The sequence below is a fragment of the Triticum dicoccoides genome, chromosome 2B (genome assembly GCF_002162155.2).
Source record: "Triticum dicoccoides isolate Atlit2015 ecotype Zavitan chromosome 2B, WEW_v2.0, whole genome shotgun sequence".
Classification (NCBI taxonomy): Eukaryota; Viridiplantae; Streptophyta; class Magnoliopsida; order Poales; family Poaceae; genus Triticum; species Triticum dicoccoides.
Genome location: NC_041383.1, coordinates 402,417,787 through 402,438,595, shown reverse-complemented (window position 1 = coordinate 402,438,595; position 20,809 = coordinate 402,417,787). Strand labels below are relative to the sequence as shown.

General features: G+C 47.0%; 2 protein-coding genes across 2 annotated transcripts; one reads left to right on the top strand and one right to left on the bottom strand.

Annotated features, from left to right (window-relative positions):
- Positions 1–4,810, bottom strand: LOC119363906. Its single transcript, XM_037629275.1, has 3 exons — positions 4,422–4,810; positions 4,177–4,332; positions 1–4,080 (listed from the first exon to the last, which is right to left on the bottom strand). Exon 3 carries the CDS (start codon positions 3,662–3,664, stop codon positions 1,265–1,267), a length of 2,400 nt encoding a protein of 799 aa, XP_037485172.1. The 5' UTR covers positions 3,665–4,080; positions 4,177–4,332; positions 4,422–4,810; the 3' UTR covers positions 1–1,264.
- Positions 4,811–8,089: 3,279 nt separating this feature from the next.
- Positions 8,090–9,366, top strand: LOC119367752 (protein C2-DOMAIN ABA-RELATED 3-like). Its single transcript, XM_037633174.1, has 3 exons — positions 8,090–8,360; positions 8,497–8,592; positions 8,686–9,366. The coding sequence occupies exons 1-3, from the start codon at positions 8,250–8,252 to the stop codon at positions 8,962–8,964; spliced, it is 486 nt and encodes a 161-aa protein (XP_037489071.1). The 5' UTR covers positions 8,090–8,249; the 3' UTR covers positions 8,965–9,366.
- Positions 9,367–20,809: the final 11,443 nt, after the last annotated feature.

Sequence of the window (20,809 nt, the reverse complement as noted above, 5' to 3'; positions counted from 1 at the left end):
TATCAACTCACGAAATCCTGAAATAAAAATAATATGAGAACCGATCTGCCTGATCAGTCGACCACAAGAGTATGAACAACGCCTGTACAAAATTGGGACAGGGAGGATATTAGCACAATGTAATCTTTGGGTGGTAGAAGGAATCTGTCACGACCCAAGCACATACATGGGGTGAGCAATCAGATCAATACCGATTTCGGATACAAGAGAAGAGATTTGAGGTGAGAATCAGCAACAAGAGGGAGATACAGATAGCAGGGAGGTGAGGAACAGGAGCAAAAGGATGAGAGGCTTCAGACGTTTCAATCGTTCGCCCCGTCTCCTGTGACGCGCGCCTCTTTATATAGCATTGCTCCAGATCCTTGCCACTAGGCCTAGCCCAAGTTCCACGGCCCATTTTCCAGGGCAGTCCCACAAAGAGGGCATGACCTCTGGGGCATGACATTCTCGCCCCCTTAAAATGCGGCTTGTCCTCAAGCCGGTGATGTGAACCACCCGGATCCCATGGTACTAGCAGCTCAATGAGAAGTTCAATAATGTCGACGAAGCGGACACCACCCGGGTCCCATGGAGATTGTCTCTCGGGTACTCCTACGAGCTTAATAACCTGTTGCTGCAGAAATGGGTTTGGCCAGTCGACCCGAAAGATGTGATGCCAACTACTCCAAGCGATATTAAAGTTGTCACGCTTCAGCTGCGCAGAGATCACTGCCATATCCGATGGAAAAATTGGGTTGTTTTCTCCGTCCCTCGGGTCAAGATAACATGATGTGCATACATATTCCGAGTAGTCTGAGCAAGCTGGGTGACCATGCAGGTTCTGAGTATGTAACATAATTCCTCCCTGAACACCAATGGAATGTGGTAGGAGCAGAGTATACTTGACAACTATGAAACTCCCTGGTGTGCAACTGTTTTCAACCAAAACTGCTAGAAAGATATTCGTGTTGGAATTTATCTCAAACATATGCCACTTCGTGAGCGTCCACCTAGGGCTGGGTTCAGGCAACATGTACAATGCTTTCCGAGATTGGAATATGGTTCCATCACTCAGAACATCAAAAACAGCAAGAATATAATAACCAACCACTTTGCTTACTTTCTTATCAGTTGTAGTCGCCCTTCTTGACATTTTGTCCTCCAATAAACACCATAATGTGGTGAGATCAAACTCTCCAATGATGCCGAGGAGCCATACAACCAGATAAAAACACCCACTGTCAACTTGCATAACTTCCATCGTGAAATATAGCGTTGTACACCACTAGGGCAAATGATATGGCAAAGCTCCTCTATTCTCGTGCAGATGTATATATCCGATGGATACACCACTAATTTTAAGAAGAACCTGTTGTAACTTATGGTCTCCTGGATCAAAAGGCAACTCCAGATCCATAGGAAAATATTTATAACCGAAAAGATAGCCACCCGGAGTGGAGAACTGAAGTTCCACTACCGGTAGCTTGAGCCACTCCAGTGAAAGATAAACATTAGCTTCACCACCAAAAGATATATTTCCATCAAGCTGTATGTGCCACATCTTGTAACTGAGTCTTGCCGTGTGACATAGAAAGTATATCTCTTGAGCTGTAAGCCCCCAAGACACTACGGTTGCACATTTTGTTTGCAGAACTGGCTTAGAATCAAAGGCATGGACACTAGCATGGTTTAATTCTGGAACAGAGCTCGCGAGAATACAGCAGGGGTAAGCATCCATTTTCAGTTTACCAAGATTATGCACATGAACAATAAAGGGATTCTTCAACTGCCCTTGGACTGTAATGCTTAAAATTCCATTATCCAACTGAATAACATTGAGTGTCCTGAGAGCTTCAGGCTGCATAGTATCTGGAACATAGAGTGTTCTAAGAGCTTCAGGGATCCTAGTATCCATCTGTTTTGCAGATCCCAAATGCAAAGTAGCATGACCAATAGCATGAGCTTGATGTACAAATTTAAAATCAGACCACCAATCAATGTGGTGCAGCACGCTCGCTTTAGTTGCAGAAAATAGTGTGGAAAATTCATTTTGAAGAGACCACCAATATAAAGGCATGCCTTCACAGCGACCACTGGTTTTCCATGAGGAATTATGAACAATGGCACTGTCTACCTTACACGAAGACTGCATCGACTTATAGCAAAGAACATCTGTAGCACTGAACCGCCAAGTAAACACAGAAGATGCAATGATTTTACTGCAAGTTGGCTTTTCCCACACTGTGCTGTGGGCAAAAATAGTTGAAGGGCGATAGGCTTCGCTAAAGAGTTCCACTTCTGCTCTGCATAATATTAGGGCCTGATTAGCTGCTGCACAAATATGCAAATGCTTCTCTTCGATGGATTTCCCCAAGATACAACAAGGTACATATTGTGCTCTCCATAGACATCCATCAACCTGGCACTCTGTCATTAGTGAACTAGGTGCAGCTTCACTGAACAATATGTTCAGAATTGAACCAACACCCAAGACTTGCAAAGGGAGTCCAGTGTTGTGTTGTCCAGCAGAAAATAGAGCTTCAAAACTCACATCAGCTAACCGTACATTTTGAGGATCAGACCAGTAGTTCTGGAACCTCCAGAACACGTCCACCAAACACCAAGGAGAGTTGGAGGGATTACGCCTTAAGTGCCGCAGCTCTGATTCTGCTAGAGCATACATTACTTCCAAGGACTCATTGAAAATAAGCCACCAATACCAGTCGATGTTCCCAAGGCTTGACTTGCTGCGGTTGATGTCTCCTGCTTGCCTAAGAGATTGAGGGGTTGTTTTGTGTGAGTGCAGTCGAGGCCAGAAAGAGAGCTTCCCGCGGCACACCTTTGCACTGTAAATATCCTCTGTCATCATTCCTTGCCAATTCACACAGGGAGCCACCTCCCTGATTAACACCGTGGCGGCGCTCGGTGGTGGCTCGATGATGCCGCCACGAGCTGTACTGCTGTCCTTGTCAAGGAAAGAGGGCCATGGTGCCGGCCGGACCACCGTCCCTTGTGGCTTCAAACCTGGTGTCACACCTGACATGAACACGTCCATAAACACAAAGCCTTTCAACAAAAACCTGGTGGGCGTCGTCATGACGAACTTGAGGGAAGGAATCGGTCGCCACCACGGGGTTGGTGTGGCGACACTAAAGGTATTGGTGTCGAGAGCTTCGCCACACATAGCAGAGGTTGCAAGATCAGGGGAGATGTCAATGGTGGCGCCACGACTTGGGTAATCCGTTGAGCACATGATCGGTGTTGGAGCAGCAAGGCTGCTGGCGTCGACGCCGCGATCTGCACTGCACAACACTAGGACCTCGAGCTTGGTGGAGACGATGCAGAGGGTCTCAGTAGGCATGAGACCATGAACTCCATGGTCGTAGCCATTGCCATGCTCCTCGACAGCCATGGCCTCATCCTTCATGATCTCTTCCTCCCTAATTCTAGCAAGGCAGGACGCTCTGGTGATGCTAGATGGCGATTGCGAGTGCACAGCTACTTGAATATCCTTGCGCAAGCCATCGATGTACGGGTGGACAAAGCTCTTGATGCTTAGACTGGAGTCAAGATGCAACACATGGTGTAGACGCTCCCAGAACAACGTCGTGTACTCAGCCACGGTTCCCACCTGCGTCAGCTCGAGCAGCAAGCGCATGCGCAGGTGGAACTCACTCTCAGGCATTTCGTCGAACAGGTGATAGGCAGGAAGTGGGTTGGTGATTTTTTGTTGGCTCTGATTACCAAATTGTCACGACCCAAGCACATACATGGGGTGAGCAATCAGATCAGTACCGATTTCGGATACAAGAGAAGAGATTTAAGGTGAGAATCAGCAACAAGAGGGAGATACAGATAGCAGGGAGGTGAGGAACAGGAGCAAAAGGATGAGAGGCTTCAGACGTTTCAATCGTTCGCCCCGTCTCCTGTGACGCGCGCCTCTTTATATAGCATTGCTCCAGATCCTTGCCACTAGGCCCAGCCCAAGTTCCACGGCCCATTTTCCAGGGCAGTCCCGCAAAGAGGGCATGACCTCTGGGGCATGACATAAAATGAGAACCGATCTGCCTGATCAGTCGACCACAAGAGTATGAACAACGCCTGTACAAAATTGGGACAGGGAGGATATTAGCACAATGTAATCTTTGGGTGGTAGAAGGAATCGTACATGAAAATAAAATAAAGATAGAGCCGAACCATGAGGATAGATGTTCCGTTGCAGGATTAAGAAGTGTGATCGGAGAGTGCTAAGAGGAAGCGTACACGCGCGTGAACTGCAGCGACAGAAGGTTGGGAAAACAGAGAGGCATATATCCTTTAATCACCACCGGCGAGGAGCGCACATCATCCGCCCTGTAGAAACAGAAGAGTGATTGATTATTTCATTCAAACCCAGCGGAGCAGTTTCGCGCGACGAACAGCCAGGCGATTGTTGGCCAGACCACGCGAAAGAATCAACTGCGCGCACGTCGGCTTGATCGATCGGCCGGGTCGCCCCCCTCGCGCGCGGCTTCTGGATCCGCTCTGTCCAGCGTACATCTTTTTTGCGGGAACGGGAGCACAGGTCGATCTCATCTCGGATGGATCCGCATCCCACGCCTCCGCTTGATCCCATCGCGGGCCTGGCTTCATCCGCTCAGCCGCCTCAGCTCGATCTGAGCAGAATGCCGCTCCTATGTGTCGACTATCGAGCGCCGGTTGGATCCCACGTTCAAACGGGGCGGGCATGTACTGCGCCACGAGGAGGCGGGAGCCGAGCGAATCAACGATGGTGGCGGCGCGACCTGTGTCTTGGGCGAGAGCGAGGATAGATCGGGTTGAACGAGGGAGACAAGAGAGGCCTCGGTGGAATGGGAGGAACGTTCGATGACCCCAATCAACCGCAGTCAGGCCCAATCAACCAGAAGCCTCCAATTCGGCCACCGCAGTAGCGTCCCCACAGAACAGCTGGCCCATTTGCTGGGAGACGTAGCAGACGCTGCACTAATGGAGATCAGACGGCCAGAAATTGCTGCATCATGAAAATGAATGGCTCTGAATGCTGATGGCCTGAGAGGGTAGGGATTAGGCCCGGTTTTACTGTTCTTAATTACTACACTCTAGGATTCAGACTTTGATTCGACTTCATCATTATATTTAGAAAAGCACCTCTAATTCAGTACCACCAATCAAATTAAACTTCACCATTATTTTCAGAATATTGTAGTAGCCCACCGTGAAGCTAGGCAAATACTACTATATTGGGATGGGTTATTTTTACCTTTGTTTTAGTATTCAAGTTGCAAATACTTAAGACCTATACACTAAGTGATATCAGATAGAGTTTAGATAAAACCGTTTCTGAACCCTCGTAAACCAAATAGTTGGCAAATCGGTTGAGCCTTATGAAACCCTGGAAAACCAAACATTATGATTTATTCTAAATGTCTTAGATAGGGGACCGCTTGTTATGACCGACATATTAGGGGCTTAGCCCAGTGGGTTGTGGCCCAAATTATCTTATCGTTATTAGGGGCTTAGCCCAATTATCTTATCATTATTAGGGTCATTTGCTTAGGAGTCAAGTAAACCCCTCTACATAAGGAGAGAAGATGTATCAATCTAATCAAGCAAGAAGCAATCACTATTTGCTCGGCTTCCCTTAGGGAGCCGGGAGACCTAACCCTAGCCGCCTCTTGCACCGCCGCTGCCTCTTCCTCTCACGCACGACGGCGCCTTGCCGCCGGTGACCACGAGCTTCGCCACGTCCAGCTCCCTCCTTCCCTACCACCTACGCCCTAGACCCGGTAGGGTCCCAGCTCCAACCAATTTGGTATTCAGAGACTCGGGATCGATCATGTTGTCTTCACCACCAATGCCGCAGTTGCCGACCACCTCCACCCCGCAAACGACCATCACCACCGACGGGTCCCCAATTTCGCCGGCCCCGGTCACCACCGCTGCATCGTCACCCGTTGTTTTCACGCCGGAAGAAGTAACCAACACTTTACGGGATCTCGTGACGGTCGTTTAGGGCATCTGCCTGTACTTGGCCGGACCACCCGCGCCTCCGCCGGCTGCGACGACCGCCGCCTACGGCCACCCCCCGCTGTCGTGGTCGTCCCAGGGCGCACCTGCACTTAGCGGGCCACCACTGCTGCCGTTCCAGGCGGGGCACCCCAGCGGGCCACCGCCACCGATGCTGCACTTGCAGCCGCCCCCAGTCGCGGCCCCCCTCTGGCCGCAGTGGCCGCCGCCTGCCACCACGGCTCCCGGACAGCAGCCGCTGCAGCTCCAGGCGCCACCTCTGCCCAGCTCCGGACTGCCGTCGATCGTACCAGCCGGCCTGCCGATACAACAGGTCCGGTTCCCGCCCTCCTCGTCGCCACTACCGGCTTGGGCGGCCGGTTCTTCGCCACCACCGGTCTACACCACGGCTCCGGAACAGCCGACTCCGCCCCTGTAGTTCGGTGGGCCATCCGGCTCCGCGGGGCCCTACCCGGGGCATTCCGACCAGGCGCCACAAGCCTCGCTGCTCCGCACCTCCAAGCCAGTCGGACACGGCGCTCCAACCCAGACACCGCCGCGGTTCGCTAAAATTGACTTCGCCACTTATGACGGCACGGAGGACCCCCTCAACTGGCTCAACCAGTGCGACCAGTTCTTTCGCGGGTAGCGCACCCTCGCATCGGAGCATACCTGGCTCGCCTCCTACCACCTCCACGACGCGGCACAGACCTGGTACTACGCCCTCGAGCAGGACGAGGGCAGCATGCCCCCTTGGGAGCGCTTCCGCGAGCTCTGCCTCCTTCGTTTTGGGCCACCGATCCGCGGGAGCCGCCTGGCAGAGCTAGGCCGCCTTCCCTTCGCCGACCGTTTCCAGGCCCTGGCATGCCACGCGTCGGGTGTGACGGTGCAGTAGTGGGCCGACCTCTGCGTCGGTGGACTTCTGGATCACATCCACGTGGACGTGGAGCTTCGGGGACCCCAGGATCTCCAGACGGCCATGTACTACGCCCGCGCGTTCGAGCGCCGCGCAGTGGCCATACAGCAAGCATCACCGTCCTGGACCGCTGGCCGCTACCCTGGCCGGAGATTCCCGCGCAGGGTCGGCCTGCTCAGGCTTCCGCGGCACCCATCGCCGCGACCGCAACGCGCCCGTTCCGCCGGCTCACCTTGGATGAGCTACTCGAGCGTCGCCTCCAAGGGTTGTGCTTCAACTGCGACGAGCCCTACATGCCCGGCCATGTCTGCCCACGACTCTTCTACCTGGAGGTTGCAGACTACATTGAGGAGGACGCCGTCGCTGCCGACCTGGCCGCCCCAGCTGTTGCGAAGGTGTTTGACATTGGTTGATCACCTTGAGGAGTTCAGCAAGCGCTTCCCCACCTTACAGCTCGAGGACGAGCTGTTTGTGCAGGCGGGGAGAAGTGTTATGACCGGCATATTAGGGGTTTAGCCCAGTGGGTTGTGGCCCAAGTTATCTTATCGTTTTTTAGGGGCTTAGCCAATTATCTTATCATTATTAGGGTCGTTTGCTTAGAAGTCAAGTAAACCCCTCTATATAAGGAGAGGAGATGTATCAATCTAATCAAGCAAGAAGCAATCATTATTTGCTCGGTTTCCCTTAGGGAGCCGGGAGAACTAATCCTAGCCTCCTCTTGCGCCGCCGCCGCCTCTCCCTCTCGCACACGACAGCGCCATGCCGCTGGCGACCGCGAGCTTCGCCATGTCCAGCTTCCTCCTTCCCCTACAACCTACGCCCTAGACCCGGTAGGGTCCCAGCTCCTACCACCACTAAAATCAAGTCAGCCATACTATAGAATTCCGAGTATTTGACAAAAAATACCACTTTACAAGTATGTGCCCCACAGACCAATCACTTTTAACTGACAGCCAAAAAAATACCACTTTGCTCTATTTTTATTTTGCAAAAAACGAGTACCGCTTTCTGCTCATGCAATGCAATGCAAGAGAGATGCCAAAAATGGCAACAGCTGGTTTTGTTTGGACACAACACACATGAGAAATGGTCAGCACAATTCCTACGGTGGAGGCGGTCTGTCTCTTATAGGCTCATGTGTGAGGCTACTCTATTTATGCCCATGAGAAGAGAGGGGGGAAGAAAAAAGCGGGGGGCAAGAAGTCGCCTAATTCTAATTCGAGGATTGGATTAGGCGCTTCTTCGTCCCACGCCACACCACACCGCACCGACCACATTCCTCTGTACGTAAAATAATAGCATAGCATAAAATTAATTAAACTGAGTATCGATCGGATCGAGATCGAGCATGGATGGTTTGGTTGGGCTGTTGAAGGTGCGCGTGGTGCGTGGGATCAACCTTGCCTACCGCGACGCAAGAGGCAGTGATCCATATGTTGTCCTTCGCCTCGGCAAGCAGGTGTCCGGTCTCTCATTGCTTCTTCTTCTTCTTCTTCTTCTTCTTCTTCTTCTTCTTCTTGTCCATGATTCTGTATGACTGTATTACTATTGATTATTCTCGTACTATTTTCTGTAAAAAAATTGTGCCATTGCAGAAACTGAAGACCAGCGTGAAGAAGCGATCTGTGAACCCTATCTGGCATGAGGAGTTAACCCTGTCAATCACGAACCCGAATGCACCGATCAAGCTTGTGAGTACTACATACTGTTTTCTTGCAATCTGTTAAGAAACACGTTCCATCTACGTTGAAGAAAACTGTGCTGTGATGTGCTGTACTGTACAGGCGGTGTTTGACAAGGACACCTTCAGCAAGGACGACCCAATGGGGAACGCGGACATCGAGGTGCTGCCCTTTACGGAGGTCCTGGAACTGGACACCGAGGGCATCCGCAACGGCACCGTGGTGCGGTCGGTCGCGCCGAGCAGCGGGAACTGCCTCGCCGAGGAGAGCCGCGTGTGCTGGAAGAACGGCAAGTTCGTCCAGGACATGATCCTGCGCCTCCGGAACGTCGAGAGTGGGGAAATAATGCTGAAGCTGGAGTGGGTCAATATGAAGAAGTGACCCGGCATGATCAACAACATGCACATGCATGCAGAGTACAGTATATCTCGATCCATCTATCCACCCGCCTGTTGCAGATGTCGGATTGTAACCAGCAAACTTATCGGATTACACCCCGCCCCGCTGTGCTGTGTGTAGTTAGAAAAGAAAATGGATTTCTAAACGGTGACAGTCCAGGACATTGTATGTAAAGGCATTTCTCATCCCAATAACCGATTAGAGCAGTAAAATCTCGATTTTACTCCTCTAATCGGGACCTAACCGATTCCCAATACACTATGGTGGAGTAAAAAATGGATGTACTAGAGCATCCGTCACTATTTATTCATATTTGCAACGGCGGATGTACTAGAGCGCCCGCCACTGCAGGCTTATTCATGTGAATCAAAAAAATTGCAGCCATGGCGCCAATTGTTTTGCCATGGACGCGTTTTGCATAAATCCAATATAAGAAATTCAATACTACATTGAAATAAAGCACGCATTGTAAGCTTAGGCATGCAAGTTCATTAGGTAATTAGTACTCTTCATAACAACTACTAACACTTCAAATTTGTTCAAGTTAACAAACCAACATCAAAGTATCATTGGTATCTTACTGAGTAACTAAGAGTTCATCAACTTGGAGATATTTGACTGGATCTTATTTCTAAATAAGATTTACAACGACCATCATCTGTAAGTTGTTGCTGCTCCTATTGTTCCTTATCATGATGACCACTGTTGTGTCAACCGTTAGTCGTCGTCTCTTTTCCTTCAGGAATTCCCGCCGGTCGACCTCATAGAACGATATGCGGCCGTCTATGTCCGTCTTGTATCGAACGCTAGTGACAAGACCTGCTGCTCCAAGACATACTCCAGTCATGCCGGCAGTAAGGATGTCCTCGTGATTTAAAACAGAATAGAGCACGCAATGTTAGACATCTTGCCATATAGTGTTATGAATAAAAAAAGAGAAAAGATATAAACATACCATGGTGTGTTTCACGATGTTGGTCTTGGTAAAACGGTGCATAAATGGCCTCCCCAAGTAGTGCACACTTGATGGTAGGATCGCGATGAGATTGGCCTTCTCATCATCATTAAGCTCTTTCATTTTTGAGAGAAAATTGCATAATTATATGGATCATCATTGTCATCATCTCTTGTACCCTCATCATCTTTCTCATCCTCATACTCCTGGCTATCGTCATCGTCGCTAGCATCATCATCATCCTGACTCTCATTATCATCATCATAAGTACTACATTAAAGGTTCAAATATCTGAAGCACGGAGTTATACGACTAGGCACGATGGAGAGATCAAGTCCTAATCTAAGTCAACGTCAGAGCCGAAGTTGTCATCATCATCCTCGTTGGACTCCTCGATGAGATTATACCAGTCTATCAGGTCATCCTCGGCATCCTTCTGGTTGCGTGCGGTCATCAGGAACGCCTCGTTGATGGCGTACAGATGCAGATCCTCCCGAAGATACCGTTCTACCAAGGGATCGGTGATCTGGCGTTCGCGGGCCCTGATGAGCGCCTTGGCCTTCAAGTGCTCCTTCTCCTCGACCTTGGAGACTATCTTCATGTTAGAGGCGCTATCTCAAATGCGCCAAGCATCCTAAGGAAAGTTGAGCTGGGCCCTTCGCCCCTAGTACTCAAGCACCATGGCATCGTAAGCGCGCGCCACATCCTCGGTTAAGTCGAACGTGCCAAGCTATTGTTTCTTGCCAGTGACGGAGTTTGATTTGGGCATGCCACTTCCCCAGGGCCTTTGGAAAACACCACGGTACGTGCCATTGTCCGCCATTTCAGGAAAAAAATAACCTAAAACATGCAGATAAATAAATTTGGAGAAAAAACTGAAGAAATCTTAACAACACAAATATGAATTAAAACAAACAAAAAAATTGGCATGACTTCTGCATAAAAATGGACATATTACGAGCTAGAAATTTGTTGAAACGGAAATAAATCTACATTTCGCCAAAACTTTAGCACTTTTCGCTTATAGTATGAATCTCTGTAAAGAAATGAAGACATCTACTTCAACACAATATGAATAAAAAATAAACAAAGAAATATGGCATGGCCTTTTCATAAAAATGGACAAATTAAGTGCTAAATTGGCGAAACAGAGATAAATCAATGCTTCGCCAAAACTTTAGCACTTGTAGTATGTATCCCGTAAAGAACTACAAACTACAACTATACGACTGTTGAGTTCATATATACGGCTAGTTCTATTGCTACAACTATAGACTACAACTATAAACTACAATTAAAAATATCAAACTACAACTATAAACTACAACTACAATTTGTTTTATTCTGTGCATTAAAAACTATACTACTACAAACTACAACTATCAAACTAAAACTAGCTAGAAACTAAAAACTAAAACTACAACAATCAAACCCCTAACCATAACCCTAGTCGAACGTGGCAGCAGCCGTGGCTGTCCGTGTGCATGAAAGCCGCGGCCGTGGGTGGCGACGAGGACGGCCAAAAAGAGAGGTGGGGACGGCGACCTTATACCTGCTGGAGCGGAGGGCGATGGGGCGGCGGATCGAGGGCGAGGGCGACGCGGTGGAGGGCGAGGACGATGGCGGCAATGGACGGCGACAACGACATGGGCAACGCCGCGGTGGAGGGCGAGCGCGGCGACGAGAGTGAAATGGGAGGAGTGAGAGTGAGAGTGGGGTAGGGGAGGGGGCGCGTGCAGATAGTGCTCATCACCTACGACGGGCACGCAATATGACCAGCCATTGCTAATTTGGGGTGGCGGGCGGCAATCTTCGAGTTGAATTTGGACAGTCTACCGCTAACCTATGTGTGGCGGGCGCGCCCGGCTGCCCGCCGCAACTAGTATTTGCATAAGAAAATAACCGGTTGCAGGCTTTTAGCTGTGGCGGGGATTTCACTCTGCCCGCCACTGCTACCTAATAATAGTGGCGGGTGAGCAAAGTCACTCGTGACAGCAAACATCTATAACCTAGCCACGCTCAACACTGCTTTATTGTGGCGGGTGACGTATTTCGCCTGCCACTGGTGTGCCGGTAGCTCTGGTGGTAGCATTTTGTTATCCGGCACTGCTACTCCTCCTAACTTGCTGTGGCGGGTGCCTCGACCCACACGCCACTCTATTGAGTTCACTAAAGGAAATATGCCCTAGAGTCAATAATAAAGTTGTTATTTATATTTCCTTATATCATGATAAATGTTTACTATTTATGCTAGAATTGTATTAACTGGAAACTTGATACATATGTGGATACATAGACAAAAGACAGTGTCCCTAGTAAGCCTCTACTAGACTAGCTCGTTAATCAAAGATGGTTAAGTTTCCAAGCCATAGACATGTGTTGTCATTTGATGAATGGGATCACATCATTACGAGAATGATGTGATGGACAAGACCCATCCGTTAGCTTAGCATAATGAACGTTAAGTTTTATTGTTATTGCTTTCTTCATGACTTATACATATTCCTTTGACTATGAGATTATGCAACTCCCAGATACCGAAGGAATACTTTGTGTGCTATCAAACGTCACAATGTAACTGAGTGATTATAAAGATGCTCTACAGGTATCTCCAAAGGTGTTTGTTGGGTTGGCATAGATCGAGATTAGGATTTGTCACTCTGAGTTTCAGAGAGGTATCTCTGGGCCCTCTCGGTAATGCACATCATGATAAGCCTTGCAAGCAATATGACTAATGAGTTAGTTATGGGATGATGCATTATGGAACGAGTAAAGAGTCTTGCCGGTAATGAGATTTAACTAGGTATGAAGATACCGATGATCGAATCTCGGGCAAGTAACATACCGATGGCAAAGGAAATTACGTATGTTGTCATTGCGGTACGACTGATAAAGATGTTCGTAGAATATGTAGGAACCAATATTAGCATCCAGGTTCCGCTATTGGTTATTGACCGGAGAGGTGTCTTGGTCATGTTTACATAGTTCTCGAACCCGTAGGGTCCGCATGCTTAACGTTCGATGACGATTTTGTATTATATGAGTTATCTGATTTGGTGACCGAATGTTGTTCGGAGTCTCGGATGAGATCACGGACATGAGGAGGAGTCTCTAAATGGTCGAGAGGTAAAGATTTCATATATATAGGACGATAGTATTTGGACACCGGAAGTGTTCCTGGGGTACCGGGTACGTATCGGGTCACCGGAAGGGGTTTCGGGCTACCCTCGGCAAACTATATGGGCCTATTGGGCCAAGAGGGGAAACGCAGCAGCCAACATAGGCTGCTGCGCCCCCCTTGCTGGCCGAATAGGAAGGGGAAAGGAAAAAGGAAAGAGAGAAGGAAGGGGAGGCAATTCGGCCTCCCCCTTCCTTCCCTCCTCTGTCCCCTTTCCTTCCCTCTCCGGAAAAGATGGTAAGGGGGGCGAATTGGACAAGGCCCCCAAGTAGGATTCCTCCTACTTGGGGCACCCCATGGTTGTCCCCCTCCCCCTCCCGCCTATATATATGTGGGGAGGGGCGCCTAGAACACACAACAAACATTGTTAGCCGTGTGCGGCGCCCCCTCCAGAGTTTACGCTTCCGGTCATATTCACGTAGTGCTTAGGTGAAGCCCTGCGCGGATCAGTTAACCATCACCGTCACCACACCGTCGTGCTGACGAAATTCTGCCTCGACACTTTGCTGGATCAAGAGTTCGATGGACGTCATCGAGTTGAATGTGTGCAGAACTCGGAGGTGCCGTACGTTTTCGACTACATCAACCGCGTTGTCAAACGCTTCCGTTTTCGGTCTACGAGGGTACGTGGACACACTCTCCCCCTCTCGTTGCTATGCATCTCCTAGATATATCTTGCGTGAGCGTAGGAAATTTTTTGAAATTGCATGCTACGTTCCCCAACAGTGGCATCCAAGCCAGGTCTATGCGTAGATGATATGCACGAGTAGAACCCAAAGAGTTGTGAGCGGTGATCATCATACTGCTTACCACCAATGTCTTATTTTGATTCGGCGGTATTGTTGGATGAAGCGGCCCGGACCAACCTTACATGACCACGTTCATGAGACCGGTTCCACCGACAGACATGCAACTAGTCTTGCATAAAGGTGGCTGGCGGGTGTCTGTTTCTCCAACTTTAGTTCAATCGAATTTGACTATGGTCGGTCCTTGTTGAAGGTTAAAACAACAAAATTGATAAATCACCGTTGTGGTTTTGATGCGTAGGTAAGAACGGTTCTTACTAGAAGCCCGTAGCAGCCACGTAAAACTTGCAACAACAAAATAGAGGACGTCTAACTTGTTTTTGCAGGGCATGTTATGATGTGATATGGTCAAGACATGATGTGATATACGTTATTGTATGAGATGATCATGTTTTGTAGAAGTTATCGGCAACTGGCAGGAGCCTTATGGTTGTCGCTTTATTGTATGAAATGCAAACACCATGTAATTGCTTTACTTTACCACTATGCGTTAGCGGTAGTTGTAGAAGCAATAGTTGGCGAAACGACAACGACGCTATGATGGAGATCAAGGTGTCAAGCCGGTGGCGATGGAAATCATGACGGTGCTTTGGAGATGCAGATCAAAGGCACAAGATGATGATGGCCATATCATGTCACATATTTTGATTGCATGTGATGTTTATCTTTTATGCATAGTACGACAGTAGCATTATAAGATGATCTCTCACTAAAAAAATTTAAAGTATAAGTGTTCTCCCTGAGTATGCACCGTTGCGACAGTTCGTCGTGCCGAGACACCACATGATGATCGGGTGTGATAAGCTCTACGTTCACATAGAACGGGTGCAAGACAATTTTGCATATACGAAATACTCAGGTTAAACTTGACGAGCCTAGCATGTACAGAAATGGCCTCAGAACACTGGAGACCGAAAGGTCGAACGTGAACCATATAGTAGATATGATCAACATAGAGATGTTCACCATTGAAAACTACTCCATCTCACGTGATGATCGGACATGGTTTAGTTGATATGGATCACGTGATCATTTTGATGACTTGAGGGATGTCTATCTAAGTGGAAGTTCTTAAGTAATATGATTAATTGAACTTAATTTATCATGAACTTAGTACTGATAGTTTTTGCATATCTATGTTGTAGATAAATGGCCTGTGCTACCATTTCCTTGAATTTTAATGCGTTCCTAGAGAAAGCTAAGTTGAAAGATGATGGTAGCAACTACACGGACTGGGTCCGTAACTTTAGGATTATCCTCACTGTTGCACATAAGAATTATGTCCTTGATGCACCGCTAGGTGACAAGCCCCCTCCCGGTAATGTAGACGCTTTGAACGTCTGGCAGATGCAGTCTGATGACTACTCTATAGTTCAGTGTGCCATGCTCTACGACTTAGAATCGGGACTTCAATGACGTTTTGTACGTCATGGGCCATATCAGATGTTCCAGGAGTTGAAGTTAATATTTCAAGCAAATGCCCGAGTTGAGAGATATGAAGTCTCCAGCAAGTTCTATAGCTGCAAGATGGCAGAGAATAGTTCTGTCAGTGAACACATACTCAGAATGTCTGGGTATCATAACCACTTGACTCAGTTGGGAGTTAATCTTCCAGATGATAGTGTTATTGACAGAGTTCTTCAATCACTGACACCAAGCTACAAGGCTTCATGATGAACTATAATATGCAAGGGATGGATAAGACAACTCCCGAGCTCTTCGCTATGCTCAAAGCTGCGGAGGTAGAAATCAAGAAAGAGCATCAAGTGTTGATGGTTAACAAGACCACTAGTTTCAAGAAAAAGGGTAAGGGAAAGAAGGGAAACTTCAAGAAGAATGGCAAGCAAGTTGTCACTCCCAGGAAGAAGCCCAAGTTTGGACCCAAGCCTAAAACTAAGTGCTTCTACTGCAAAGGGACTGGTCATTGGAAGCGGAACTGCCCCAAGTATTTGGCGGATAAGAAGGATGGCAAAGTGAACAAAGGTATATTTGATATACATGTTATTAATGTGTACCTTACTAATGCTCGTAGTAGCGCCTGGATATTTGATACTGGTTTTGTTGCTCATATTTGCAACTCGAAACAAGGGCTGCAGATTAAACGAAGATTGGCTAAGGACGAGGTGACTATGCGCGTCGGGAATGGTTCCAAGGTCGATGTGATAGCCGTCGGCATGCTACCTCTACATCTACCTTCGAGATTAGTTTTAGACCTGAATAATTGTTATTTGGTGCCAACGTTGGGCATGAACATTATATCTGGATCTTGTTTAATGCGAGACGATTATTCATTTAAATCAGAGAATAATGGTTGTTCTATTTATATGAGTAATATCTTTTATGGTCATGCACCCTTGAAGAGTGGTCTATTTTTGTTGAATCTCGATCGTGGTGATACACATATTCATAATATTGATGCCAAAAGATGCAAATTTGATAATGATAGTGCAACATATTTGTGGCACTGCCATTTATGTCATATTGGTGTAAAGCGCATGAAGAAACTCCATGCGGATGGACTTTTGGAATCACTTGATTATGAATCATTTGATGCTTTCGAACCATGCCTCGTGGGCAAGATGACTAAAACTCCGTTCTCCGGAACAATGGAGCGAGCCACAAACTTATTGGAAATAATACATACCAATGTATGCGGTCCGATGAGTGTTGAGGCTCGTGGCGGGTATCGTTATTTTCTAGCCTTCACATATGATTTGAGCAGATATGGGTATATCTACTTAATGAAACACAAGTCTGAAACATTTGAAAAGTTCAAAGAATTTCAGAGGGAAGTGGAGAATCATCGTAACAAGAAAATAAAGTTTCTATGATTTGATTGCGGAGGCGAATATTTGAGTTACGAGTTTGGCCTTCATTTAAAACAATGTGGAATAGTTTCACAACTCATGCCACCTGGAACACCACAGCGTAATGGTGAGTCCAAACGTCGTAATCGTACTTTATTAGATATGGTGCGATTTATGATGTCTCTTATCAATTTACCACTATCGTTTTGGGGTTATGCATTAGAGACAGATGCATTCACGTTAAATAGGGCATCATCTAAATCCGTTGAGACAACACCGTATGAACCGTGGTTTGGCAAGAAACCTAAGATGTCGTTTCTTAAAGTTTGCGGTTGCAATGCTTAAAGCTTCAGCCTGATAAGCTCGAATCCAAATCGGAGAAGTGCGTCTTCATAGGATACCAAAAAGAAACTATTGGGTATGCCTTCTATCACAGATCCGAAGGCAAGATCTTTGTTGCTAAGAATGGATCCTTTCTAGAGAAGGAGTTTCTCTTGAAAGAAGTGAGTGGGAGAAAAGTAGAACTTGATGAGGTAATTGTACCTTCTCATGAATTGGAAAGTAGCTCATCATAGAAAACCGTTCCCGTGATGCCTACACCAACTAGAGAGGAAGCTAATGATAATGATCATGAAACTTCAGATCAAGTTACTACTGAACCTCATAGGTCAACCAGAGTGCGTTCCACACCAGAGTGGTATGGTAATCCTGTTCTATAAGTCATGTTACTAGACCATGACAAACCTATAAACTATGAGGAAGCGATGATGAGTCCAGATTCCGCGAAATGGCTTGGGCCATGAAATCTGAGATGGGATCCATGTATGAGAACAAAGTATGGACTTTGGTTGACTTGACCGATGATCGGCAAGCCATAGAGAATAAATGGATTTTCGAGAAGAAGACTGACGCTGATGGTAATGTTACCGTCTACAAAGCTCGACTTGTTGCAAGAGGTTTTCGACAAGTTCAAGGAGTTGACTACGATGAGACTTTCTCACCCGTAGCGATGCTTAAGTCTGTCCGAATCATGTTAGCAATTGCCGCATTTTATGATTATGAAATCTGGCAAATGGACGTCAAAACTGCATTCCTAAATGAATTTCTTAAAGAAGAGTTGTATATGATGCAACCAGAAGGTTTTGCCGATCCTAAAGGTGCTAACAAAGTGTGCAAGCTCCAGCGATCCATTTATGGACTGGTGTAAGCATCTTAAAGTTGGAATATACGCTTTGATAAGGTCATCAAAGCATATGGTTTTATACAGACTTGGAGAAGGTTGTATTTACAAGTGGGAGCTCTGTAGCATTTCTAATATTATATGTGGATGACATATTATTGATTGAAAATGATATAGAATTTCTGGATAACATAAAAGGATACTTGAATAAGAGTTTTTCAATGAAAGACCTCGATGAAGCTGCTTATATATTGGGTATCAAGATCTATAGAGATAGATCAAGACGCTTAATTGGACTTTCACAAATTACATACCTTGATAAAGTTTTGAAGAAGTTCAAAATGAATCAGTAAAGGAAAGGGTTCTTGCCTGTGTTACAAGGTGTGAAGTTGAGTCAGAGAGAAAATGAAAGTCATTCCCTATGCCCCAGCATAGGTTCTATCATGTATGCAATGTTGTGTACCAGACCTGATGTGTGCCTTGCTATAAGTCTAGCGGGGAGGTACCAAAGTAATCCAGGAGTGGATCACTGGACAACGGTCATAAGAACATCATGAAGTACCTGAAAAGGACTAAGGATATGTTTCTTGTTTATGGAGGTGACAAAAAGCTCGTCGTAAATGGTTACGCTGATGCTAGCTTTGACACTGATCCATATGACTCTAAGTCTCAAACTGGATACGTATTTTTATTGAATGGTGGAGCTGTCAGTTGGTGCAGTTCCAAGCAAAGCGTCATGGCGGGATCTACGTGTGAAGCGGAGTACATAGCTGCTTCGGAAGTGGCGAATGAAGGAGTGTGGATGAAGGAGTTCATATCCGATCTAAGTGTAATACCTAGTGCATCGGGTCCAATGAAAATCTTTTGTGACAATACTGGAGCAATTACCTTGGCGAAGGAATCTAGATTTCACAAGAGAACCAAACACATCAAGAGACGCTTCAACTCCATCTGTGATCAAGTCAAGGATGGAGACATAGAGATTTGCAAAATGCATACGGATCTGAATGTGGCAGACCCGTTGACTAAGCCTTTTCCACGAGCAAAACATGATCAACACCAAGACTCCATGGGTGTTAGAATCATTACAATGGAATCTAGATTATTGACTCTAGTGCAAGTGGGAGACTGAAGGAAATTTGCCCTAGAGGGAATAATAAAGTTGTTATTTATATTTCCTTATATCATGATAAATGTTTATTATTCATGCTAGAACTGTATTAACCGGAAAGTTGATACACGTGTGGATACATAGACAAAACACAGTGTCCCTAGTAAGCCTTTACTAGACTAGCTCGTTAATCAAAGATGGTTAAGTTTCCTAGCCATAGACATGTGTTGTCATTTGATGAACAGGATCACATCATTAGGAGAATGATGTGATGGACAAGACCTATCCGTTACCTTAGCATAATGATCGTTAAGTTCTATTGCTATTGCTTTCTTCATGACTTATACATATTCCTTTGACTATGAGATTATGCAACTCCCGGATACCGGAGGAATACCTTGTGTGCTATCAAACGTCACAACGTAACTGAGTGATTATAAAGATACTCTACAGGTATCTCCAAAGGTGTTTGTTGGGTTGGCATAGATCGAGATTAGGATTTGGCACTCCGAGTATTGGAGAGGTATCTCTGGGCCCTCTCGGTAATGCACATCATGATAAGCCTTGCAAGCAATGTGACTAATGAGTTAGTTACGGGATGATGCATTACGGAACGAGTAAAGATACTTGCCGGTAAAGAGATTGAACTAGGTATGAAGATATCGACGATCGAATCTCAGACAAGTAACATACCGATGACAAAGGGAATTACGTATGTTGTCTTTGCGGTACGACCGACAAAGATCTTCTTAGAATATGTAGGAATCAATATGAGCATCCAGCTTCCGATGTTGGTTATTGACCGGAGAGGTGTCTTGGTAATGTCTAAATAGTTCTCGAACCTATAGGGTCTGCACACTTAACGTTCGATGACGATTTTGTATTATATGAGTTATGTGATTTGGTGACCGAATGTTGTTCGGAGTCCCGGATGAGATCACAGACAGGAAGAGGAGTCTCGAAATGGTAAGAGATAAAGATTCATATATAGAACGATAGTATTTGTACATCGAAAGTGTTCCGGGGGTACCGGGTACGTATCGGGTCACCGGAAGGGGTTCCGATCTACCCTCGACAAACTATATGGGCCTATTGGGCCAAGAGGGGAAACGCAACAGCCAGCATGGGCTGCTGCGCCCCCCTTGCTGGCCGAATAGGAAGGGGAAAGGAAAAGGGTAAGAGAGAAGGAAGGGAGGCAATTCGGCCTCCCCCTTCCTTCCCTCCTCTCTCCCCTTTCCTTCCCTCTCCGGAAAATATGGTAGGGGGGGGGGGTGAATTGGACAAGGCCCCCAAGTAGGATTCCTCCTACTTGGGGCGCCACATGGCTGTCCCCCTCCCCCTCCCACCTATATATATGTGGGGAGGGGCGCCTAGAACACACAACAAACATTGTTAGTCGTGTGCGGCGCCCCCTCCACAGTTTACTCCTCCGGTCATATTCACGTAGTGCTTAGGCGAAGCCCTGCGCGGATCACTTCACCATCACCGTCACTATGCCATCGTGCTGACGAAACTCTCCCTCGACACTTTGTTGGATCAAGAGTTCGAGGGACGTCATTGAGCTGAACGTGTGCAAAACTCGAAGGTGTCGTACGTTCGGTGCTTGATTGGTCGGAATGAGAAGAAGTTCGACTACATCAACCACGTTGTCAGACGCTTTCGGTCTACGAGGGTATGTGGACACATTCTCCCCTCTCGTTGCTATGCATCTCCTAGATAGATCTGCGTGAGCGTAGGAAATTTTTTGAAATTGCATGCTATGTTCCCCAACATTCACCTACAAGGCTTTC